Source organism: Citrus clementina, unplaced genomic scaffold (genome assembly GCF_000493195.1).
Source record: "Citrus clementina cultivar Clemenules unplaced genomic scaffold, Citrus_clementina_v1.0 scaffold_2, whole genome shotgun sequence".
Classification (NCBI taxonomy): Eukaryota; Viridiplantae; Streptophyta; class Magnoliopsida; order Sapindales; family Rutaceae; genus Citrus; species Citrus x clementina.
Window position 1 is genome coordinate 2,451,662 of NW_006262688.1, and position 10,949 is coordinate 2,462,610.

Sequence of the window (10,949 nt, forward strand, 5' to 3'; positions counted from 1 at the left end):
TGCTCCATTTTAAGGGGAAACTCTGCCAAATTTTTCGCTCGTCAACACTGGGTAACTTCTTTATTCTTCAGATTTACGGATTTCTTTTCTTTCTTTTCTTTTTGATGAGGAAGGGGGAGATAATTATGGGGAGATTTGAAATGAATTTTTATTTTTAAAATGTTTCTCTTGAGCAAAAATCATTTTATTGGACATTTTTTTTAATTTGATCATATATTAAGGGGGAGCATATATTAAGGAGGAGCAAAATATTAATTGAAGTTTGTCATCATAAAAAAGGGGGAGATTGTTAACATGAATATGTTAATAATATTGATTTTGATGATAACAAACTTTAAATGGATTTTGATTAAAATGTTGGAGCTATTCCTTAATAAACGAGAGCCTTATAAAATATTCCAATTATATTCATAAAAGATAGATCACTATTAAATTTCAAATTGGAAAATGATTCTCAGCAAAATCTGGCTTAAACTGTGATTCTGGAAATAAATGGTGAACCGTTTATTTAAACGGTTAACCGACTAAAAACAGAGAGCAACATTTTGCCTAAGCTCTAACCGATTAAGAAAAACAGAAAACACAAAAAGCTAGGAAGGCTACTGGAATTTAACGGCGAACCGTTTATTGAAACGATTAACCGATAAAATCTAGAATGAAAGATTGTACCTGGAAAAAAACGGCAAAAGCTTAACTGAAACGGATAAAGCCAACTTGTTTTGCAGGTTATTGGAAACAAACGGCGAACCGTTAATTACAAACGGCTAACCGATAATTTCCAGAGAGGTCATTTCATGCAAATCCTTAATCGTTTAATGTAAACGGATAACTGATGTTCATCTTGTAGGTCTCTAGGAATTAACGGCGAAGGGGTAACCATAAACGGCAAACCGTTTATTTGAAATTTGGCCCAATGGTAACTTTTAACCGGCCTAAACGGTTAACCATTAATGGTTAACGGCGAACCGTTTTCGGGCAGACAGTTTGTAACGGCTAGTTTTTCAGCTCTAGCTATAAATAAGCTCATTCAAATTCAAACAAGATTGATCACAACACGACCATTGAGCTTATATTCGAGAATACAATCTTCATAGAGCTTTAAAACACATTCTTGCTTCATCTATGCACACATTGGGCATTGATTTGTAATCTTAAATATTGTGTGAGAGAAAAATAATTTTTAATCTTTTACTTTGAGTGATTGTAAATGTTGGGATACACTTGGGTTAAGAGATTGGGGATAATCTCTTGTTGTAAAGGTTCATTGACACCTTGGAAGCTAAGTGTAACCATTTGAAGCCTTGGAGGCGTGCTTAGTGAAATCCTCAAGCCCGGAAAGCTTGGAGGCGTGGATGTAGGCGAGGTTGGCCGAACCACGTAAAAATCTTCGTGTTTGAATATCTCTTCCCTTATCTTTTTATATTGTGATTGATTTAAGTGTTATTCCATTAAATTCATTTTAGATTTGGTTGATAATTAGTTTAGAATCAAATAATTTTTTTAGAATCCCAATTCACCCCCCTCTTAGGTTGCACACTTGTATTTCAATAAATGGTGTACGTCACTTCTATGTACATGCAAGCGGACAATTCAAAGACTCTGAAAAGAATTACCATGTGATCTACAAAGCGGTCAAGTATGGAATAAAAAAAATTTGAATTTCATCTAATCAGCCATAAATTCCTTATCAACATGGACAACTCCTCTTTTCCTAGAATCTTTGACTTTAAAAATAAGCCGCTCCCTGACAAACAGCTGCTCAGCCTCAAAAACTGGTTTGCTAAATTTGATTTTACTGTCCAACACATAAAAGGCAAATAGAACCTCATCCCAGATTTCCTTACCCGTCCGGCTATAAATAAACCTTCACTTATTTCCTCCATCCACACCATCTCAGTCATAGCCATGAATCGTCAACTTCCTTTCAAAGCTCTCAACCAGAGAACCTTTCCCATAAATATTCCTTTGCATTCAGCCTACTAGATCCAAGACTTTGCCAAGAAATTCCTTTACCGGTATTTCTTTAATGTTCAAAGGAAAAAGCTTGATCGTTTTCCTTCCCTCTGTATGGAAAACCTGTTTCTCACAGGTCTTACCCTCTCTTCCTTAACCATCTGCGAAGATGAGTTATGGTACATGTGGTGCCTCACTACCCTGTATGCTACAAAACTAGTCTTCCCTGTCCAACCAGTCCTCCGCCATCTCACCACTCCTGAATTCTCACCAGACCTTTTGTGGACTCTCTTTGAATGGTATTCCTCATTCACATGGTAGCGTAAACAACTCAAAAATATGTGTACTTTTCACGAATTAGACAAAATGCTTGAACAAGAAGCCAACATGTTCACTACAGTCTTCATCGTTCACAGACCCTACTTCCAACACCCAGAAACAAGAGACTTCTGGACACAAGATATGGCCTATGAATGAAAAACTTATCCCCATCTTTATACCCTCATTCATGATACATCTGTTACCTCTGTTCTCAAGTCGTACCTAATGGAACTCAACAATGTTCAGCCACCTGCCACAAACATCCACCACACCTCTGTTGGACCATCACACACTTTGGAAATTGTCCCAAAGATACAAACTTGTACTCTTTCCAGCTCAAGTCCTCAAGGAATCCTTTTCATGGAACAACGTCCTGATTACACCAACGTCTTATTCCAAGACGCTCAGGATCCATGGGAAGAGGATTTTCAGTCTCTTCTCCATACTGAAAATTCCCATTACACTGTCACCGATCCAGACCCTCCTGCTCCATCAGCACCAAAAAAGATGACTGACGCTGATGAAGAAGCCTATCTACAAGCTGAAGCGTATCTTGACTAGAGACAAATCTGTCGTGCCAAGCGCCAATATGAGAAAGAAACTAGCGATGCGTCTCCATCACACTACCCATCCAGACCATGATTGCAGACACGCATGGGAATCTTTAGCTTTTGCTTTTTTAAAGTTTGCTTTAATAATTAGACAAGGGTCCTGTCTTGTCTAAAGTATGTTTTCTACTTTTTCTAGTTTGGCGTTGTGTGCTTTAATAATTATGCTTTTGTAAAAGATAAGGGACCCACCTTATCTCTCCCTCCTTGAGATCTCTATATAAGGAGCTCTCTATCCCTTTGTAAGGCAGGAGTTAATCAAAAATAAAATTCAAGTTTTCTTTACATTATGTTTCTCTAAAACCTTTTCTCTCTTCTAGGAATCAAAGAAATTGTTTGGGTTAATAATGATACATCACCTCTAATTTTCTAAACTGAGTATGCTCTGCACTTGCCTTAAGCCTAAGGATCCTGTGAATCAGAAAGGTCCTGTTTTATCCTCTAAAATTGATTTTTGTAAAATAAAATTATTTTCTCACAACGTTCACCCTCTTTGAAGGTCAAAAGTGCCGTGTTTTCGGGTGGTATCGTGAAAAACTGTTTTCAAATATGATTTTTGGATTTGGTATTTGATGGATAAGTGTATATCGGCTGGAAACCAGAACCAACTTAGGTCGGGCCTAACTCAGCCCCAAAAGAGCTCTCAAAGGGTGAGGATTGCCTAGTGCTTATAAGCGACCTGGAGCTTTGGCTTGCCAGCGATGTGGGATAAGAGCTTATCATTCACTCTACCCTCGCTCTCGGGCCTTGGCTCTAATACTAACTTGGGCTGGGCCTAACTCAGCCCCAAAAGAGCTCTCAAAGGGTGAGGACTGCCCAGCGCTTATAAGCAACCAGGAGCTTTGGCTTGTTATGGCGTTGTTACACAAGATCTGTAACAGAACAAAGTCTGTCCTTAGGGCCAATAGCCCGCAAGTTCTGGTTTCCAGCCGATATACACTTATCCATCAAATACCAAATCCAAAAATCATATTTGAAAATAGTTTTTCACGATACCACCCGAAAACACGACACTCTTGGCCTTCAAAGAGGGTGAATGTTGTGAGAAAATAATTTCATTTTACAAAAATTGGTTTTGGAGGATAAAACAGGACCTTTCTGATGCACAAGATCCTTAGGCTTAAGGCAAGTGCAAAGCATACTCAGTTTAGAAAATTAGAGGTGAACGTATCATTATTAACCCAAACAATTTCTTGATTCCTAGAAGAGAGAAAAGGTTTTAGAGAAACATGATGTAAAGAAAACCTTAATTTTATTTTTGATTAACTCCTACCTTACAAAGGGATAGAGAGATCCTTATATAGAGATCTCGAGGAAGGAGAGATAAGGTGGGTCCCTTATCTTTTACAAAAGCATAATTATTAAAGCACACCACGCCAAACTAGAAAAAGTAGAAAACATTCTTCAGACAAGACAGGACCCTTGTCTAATTATTAAAGCAAACTTTAAAAAAGCAAAAGCTAAAGATTCTCATGCGTGTCTGCAATCATGGTTTGGATGGGTAGTGTGATGGAGACGCATCGCCAGTTGCTTTCTCATATTGGCACTTAGCACAACGGATTTGTCTCTGGTCAAGATACGCTTTAGCTTGCAGATAGGCTTCTTCATCAGCGTCAGTCATCTTTTTTGGTGCTGATGGAGCAGGAGGGTCTGGGTCGGTGACAGTGTAATGGGAATTTTCAGTATGGAGAAGAGACTGAAAATCTTCTTCCCATGGATCCTGAGCGTCTTGGAATAAGACGTTGGTGTAATCAGAACGTTGTTCCATGACAAGGATTCCTTGAGGACTTGAGCTGGAAAGAGTACAAGTTTGTGTCTTTGGGACAATTTCCAAAGTGTGTGATGGTCCAACAGAGGTGTGGTGGATGTTTGTGGCAGGTGGCTGAACATTGTTAAGTTCCATTAGGTACGACTTGAGAACAGAGGTAACATATGTATCATGAATGAGGGTATAAGGATGGGGATAAGTTTTTCATTCATAGGCCATATCTTGTGTCCAAAGTCTCTTGTTTATGAGTGTTGGAAGTAGGGTCTGTAAACGATGAAGACTGTAGTGAACATGTTGGCTTCTTGTTCAGGCATTTTGTCTAATCCATGAAAAGTACACATATTTTTGAGTTGTTTACGCCACCACGTGAGTAGGGAATACCATTCAAGGAGAGTCCACAGAAGGTCTGGTGAGAATTCAGGAGTGGTGAGATGGCGGAGGACTGGTTGGACAGAGAAGACTAGTTTTGTAGCATACAGGGTAGTGAGGCACCACATGTACCATAACTCATCTTCGCAGATGGTTAAGGAAGAGAGGGTAAGACCTGTGAGAAACGGGTTTTCCATACAGAAGGAAGGAAAACGATCAAGCTTTTTCCTTTGAACATTAAAGAAATACCGGTAAAGGAATTTCTTGGTAAAGTCTTGGATCTGGTAGGCTGAATGAAAAGGAATGTTCATGGGAAAGGTTCTCTGGTTGAGAGCTTTGAAAGGAAGTTAACGATCCATGGCTATGACTGGGATTGTGTGGATGGAGGAAATAAGTGAAGGTTTATTTATAGCCGGACAGGTAAGGAAATCTAGGATGAGGTTCTATTTGCTTTTTATGTGTTGGACAATAAAATCATATTTAACAAACCAATTTTTGAGGCTGAGCAGTTGTTTGTCAGGGAGCGACTTATTTTTAAAGTCAAAGATTCTAGGAAAAGAGGAGTTGTCCATGTTGATAAGGAATTTATGGCTGATTAGATGAAATTCAAATTTTTTGATTCCATACTTGACCTCCAAAATCTCTTTGTAGATAACATGGTAATTCTTTTCAGAGTCTTTGAATTGTCCGCTTACATGTGCACAGAAGTGACGTACACCATTTATCTCTTCAAGAAGGATGGCACTCCAGTAATCATCACTGGCATCAGTCTGTAGAATGTGTTGTCCAGTTGTGGGAATTCAGAGAGGAGGAGGTGACTGGACTATCACCTTTAGTTGTTGGACAGCTTCTGTCTGTGCTAGTCCCCATAGAGGGCACTGTTTTCTACGCATGCGGGACAACTGGGTTGTGTGGATTGCAACTTTAGGGATGGAATCACAGACATAATTAACAATCTTGAGGAATTGTAGGATTTGCTTTTTGTTGAGATGTGTGTCCGGAAACTTTAATAATTCAGTTGCAATGTGTGGACGAGGTTGATAATGGCCATCTTTAATCACCATGCCAAGAAAGTCAATTGATTCTTTTGGTATGCTGCTTTTCTTTTCAGAAAGCATGATTCCATGTTCCTGCACAATATGAATGAAATCCAAAAGGGGCTTCTGGTGGCTCTCATGGTCAGAGGAAAATAATGAAGCATGATGAAGGATAGGACTGAAGATTTTTGTCATGGCCTTTTGAAATAATGAAATATCAACCTTAAGACAAAAAGGCATAACAATCCATTGATAATGGGCATCAGGGATGCAGAAGGCAGTTTTGTGACGGTCAACTGGTGAAATACCAAGTTGCCAAAAACCAGCTTTTAAATCAAACTTAGAGAAGATACGAGCCCCTTGAAAATGGACAAACAGGGTCTGGATTTTTGGAAGGGGAAATTTATCATCTTTAAGGAAAGAATTAAGCGACTGGTAATCAATAACTAACCTCTTTTTGCCACGAACTAATTCAGATCTTTTTTCAACATAGAAGGCTTGACAAGCCCAATCTGAATCAGTATGTTCAATAAGACCTTGCTGAAGCAACTGAAAACATTCTTGCTTAGCAAATAGGAGGTTGGAAGGAGACATACCCGGGTGTGATGCTTTTGTGGGATTTATGTCTTCGTTGAGTTTGAAAGGAAGGTGAATGAAGAACTGTTCATTTTTTCAAAGAGGTGAAGGATGGTGGAACTGTGAATGGTTTTCTGGACAAAACTCTGGGAATTTTGTGAAATATGACTGTATGAAGATGGTGTTTCTGAAAGTGTATACAGACGTAATGTATCTGTATAAGGCAAGAACATTTGTTTGTAGCGAACTCCAGAACTAGTGAGGAATAGGTTTTTAACCAAATGAAGAATGTCAAAACCTATGACTAAGTCTTTATCTGGGAGTTTGGATGCTACAATCTTTTTCCAAATTATGCAATTCATAAAGAATTGAATACCAATGGGTTTTTTGGTAATCAAAGTGGTTTCAAAAGTTTCTCCATTAACTGCTCAGAAAAGTTTCAAGTGTTTTTCCCAACAATTAGAGGGAAGGACAGAAGGATCAATCATACTGGTATCGGCACCAGTGTCAATAAACCCGATAACAAGAACAGAGTTATGAAATTTGGAAGGAAGGATTGACATTTTTAGAGAAGGTCTAGGAATGGCTGAAACATGGTTGATAGTTTGAACTGTAGAAATGACTGAAATATCATCAGAATCAGAAGATTCTGCGATAATGAAGGCTGTCTGATCATCTTGTTCTGACTGTTCTGAAAAATTTTGATTCGACATCATCATTCTCAAATAACAGTGAAGAATGTTGAAGATGTTGTATGAGACGAACATTTTGGCAGACTTGTGAGGACGGTTTCGAGCAAAGTGACCGCATTTCTTATAGATGAAACAACGGTTGTGCTTTTCCTTTCTGTACTGAGAAACATCCTTTTTCTTGAAATACCGGAAAGGTTTTTTGGAGGATGATTTTTTGTGGAAGTGTTTCTGAAAATGTCTTTTCTTTTTGGTCGGGCAAACACATCTTTTTTCATCTTTACATTCGATCTTGAGGTAGGGATTTTTACAAGCTTCAGAAAAGGATTTTTTGTCTTCCATGAGATCTTTGAAAAATTCTTTTTGCTCACAGATTTTGTCGAGACATAGCATTACCATTTGGAAAATCTTTCCCAGAGAGATATCAGCTATGCTGAGATTAGTGGCTGTGAGTTTTCTTTGAAGATCAGGTTGTAACTTAGAAGGAAGTGAGGCTATGAAGACATGTTTGAAAGATGACTCATTGAACCCATTCAGCTTGTAAAATAGAATACTCATCCTTTTGTAATGAGATTCCAAAAGATGTCTTTTGAGAGAACAACATTTTATCTGATGAAACTCTTTTATGTCTACATTAGTAGACGCTGTTTTTTCACCGATGAATTGTTCATGAATGATATTGAGTGTTGTACCAATTGGGGATTGTATGAATTGGAGCTCACGGTATTCTCCCAAGCTTTCTAACCAATCACGTAACGAACCCGTGGATCGGGCCATGAATTCACGAAGGACAGCTTGAGGTTGAGCATTGGGCTTCGTTCCTTGGAGATCAATCCATGCAGTAAATTCTTGAAGTCAAGCAGGCCATTTGTGACGGGGAATGTCATCAAATGTAAACCAAGATGCTGAAGATGGTTTTGTTGAGTGATCAGGAACTGGTGGAGGCATTGATGGCTCTAGTTCTATTGGAGATGCTTTATTTTCAGCATTAGAAGAACTGTCCTAAACAATAGGTGTGGCAGTTGAAGTGCTTGGATCTTCAGTTTTGGTGGCCATTGATATGCTTGTAATGTCAGCATATTCGGATTCAGAGTCAGTGGAGGTTTCGACTGAGTTTGTGGATGAGGAAGAGGATGACGGGTTAGACTCTGATGGGTTTGACTCATAGACTGTTTCGGGCTCAGAGGAGTCAGAAAATGTGTTTTGGACAGTATGATAATGATATTGATCCATTGGACTTTTGTCTTTTTTGGGAAGTTCAGGAGTGGCTTTTGGTGAATCTTCTGGTGGTACCGGAGGAACAGATGAAGATGAAGTGGCCTTTGACTTTGGTTCTGAGATCTTGACTTTGGATTTTAATTTTTTAGGTGAAGATGGCTTTGGTTGAGGAGTTGGTTGAAGGTGTGAGAATCCAAAGAACTTATTGCAAACAGGTTGTTGAGGTTTGGATGGTGTGTAGAAAGGTGCATAAGTTTCAAACATTGGAGGGGGTATTGGTGTGGTTTGTGTTTGAGTAAAAAGTGATGGACGAGCCTTTTCAGTATCAATTCATGCCAATTCAGCTTTGAGCTTTCACTCTGCTTCTTTTTATTAAATTCTGGACCCCCGATGTGGTTGTTAATGATTCGTCTGAGATCGGTGTCTAGCTCAGAGATACGATCTTGTAGATGTATGTACATCTGATCAAGACAATTACTGATTGAATCAACTTTAGTTTCTGTCTGAGAGACTTGACTGGCAACTGGATCAATTTTCTTTCCGAGTTGTTGAAGAGTTTGATTCTGAGCAGTGGCATTTTTGGTTTGCCAATTTAAAACATCTTCATACTGTTTTGGTTCTTCAAGCTGCCCAGAGGCTGTAACTGGGGATTGGACAAAAGGTTTTAAGATAACTCTAATTTCTGTGTCTGACTGTTTTTCAAGTGGAGGAAAGGATTCCTCATAAGATTGACTTGAAAACATTAGGCATGATCTTATTTGGTGAATAGGAGGTTTGGGATCTGGTGGAGGTTGTGGAGGAAAGGATTTGCAAGATGTTTTTGGATGAGAAGGTTTTTTCTTTTTCTTTTTCTTTCTCCTCATAACTTCCAAGTCGTCATCAACATCCGTGTCGTCTAAGCAAGGACAATGTGGATTGCACATATGGGCTTTAGGAACATCCCATAGAAAATGACCATTGATTTTGTCAGGATATACTGGATACCCTTCTGATGAGAAACCATAAATGGAAGTTTCTTTTCTTGACCAGTTTGAACTACTGTAATCATAGCAATGTAGGAAAGCTGTGAAGTGTCTAAAACAGGCTTGGTTTCAGGTGTTTGAAAAGATAGTTTGACTTGACCATTTTGTCGTCTTTCAAACGTGGCTTCTGTTGTTTGAACTGGTTCAGAGTTTTGGTGGAAATACTCATAGTTGGTTAACCATTCAAGAGGCATAAGTTTGAGCAATTCTTGTTTCTGGATTTGTTTGGGAATTTGAATGATGGTTGGAATTGTGTCTGTGTCTATGTCTGCTAGTATCATTAAGGCATCAGATGTAGTATGTGGTGTGGGAAGATCTAGTGTATGATTCTGTAATCGATACACTATTTGGTGGTGAAGGGTTGCAATTTTTTATGTGTGTGCTTGTTTTGCTCCTTGGCCTCAAACTCTATATATATTAAGTAGTTAAGATTTGTGGCATCATTATTTCTCATCTTTTTATATTCTCTATTATCTAATATATTGGTTGAGATTAAAAAATAATTACATTACAAAATATTAAAAATAGAAAATAATTATTAGATTACAAAAGATTACATGTCTCTTTCTCTTTCTATTTAAATTCAACAATATATAACCATTAATAATAATTAATTATAAATTTTGAAACATTCATTTATTTTATTAAGCCAACAACTAAACTTTAGTTGTTTAAAATACAACTAATTAATATAGGAAGGAAGGTTCCTTCATCTTCCTTCACCAATGTCACTAGGGCCTAATTTTAATGCCATAATCTCATATTTAATTATGTAACCTTTTGTTTAGTGTCTTTTGACTTCTTCAAACTCTATAAACATTAAGTATTTAAGATTTGTTATGTTTGAGTTTTTTTTTTATTATTTAACCAACATCCTCTTTAGAAATGTTCTTGTGTTTTTATTTTTGACTTATTTGAATTTTTAGTATTGTGTGCTTCATTGAGTACTCTTTATTCATGAGTTGAACAATGATAAAGATAGTTGGATGATAAGAGTTAAGCTTTGTAGGATGTGAGAGTCTGTTAATATCAAGAAGAATGGAGAATTGATTAGTGTGAACATAATTTTTATTGATAAAAAGGTTGTGTACACTTAACTATACTCATTAATATATATTTTTAAAGTTAACAAAAAAATAATTAACTTTCATAAATAATATTAGTTTTATAAGGTTGTGTCATCTTTAAAAAAAATCAATTTATATTTTTTTATCAGTTTCATCAAGTGTAAAGTAAAAAAAAAAAAAGATAATACTAAATTCTTTTTTTAAAACTGCACGAAGCGCGGTTCTATTTCCTAGTTAACTATAATAGGGAGATAGCCAGTTTCTTCTATTGAAATAAATATATACCACTAATCCCCCTATTATTTTTGTAATAGTCAATAA

The 10,949-nt window shown here is 37.3% G+C and overlaps 1 protein-coding gene across 1 annotated transcript; it reads right to left on the minus strand.

Moving 5' to 3' along the window:
- Nucleotides 1–8,323: 8,323 nt before the first annotated feature.
- On the minus strand, nucleotides 8,324–9,755 carry LOC112100773 (flocculation protein FLO11-like). Its single transcript, XM_024190293.1, has 3 exons — nucleotides 9,524–9,755; nucleotides 9,052–9,434; nucleotides 8,324–8,854 (listed from the first exon to the last, which is right to left on the minus strand). The coding sequence occupies exons 1-3, from the start codon at nucleotides 9,753–9,755 to the stop codon at nucleotides 8,324–8,326; spliced, it is 1,146 nt and encodes a 381-aa protein (XP_024046061.1).
- Nucleotides 9,756–10,949: the final 1,194 nt, after the last annotated feature.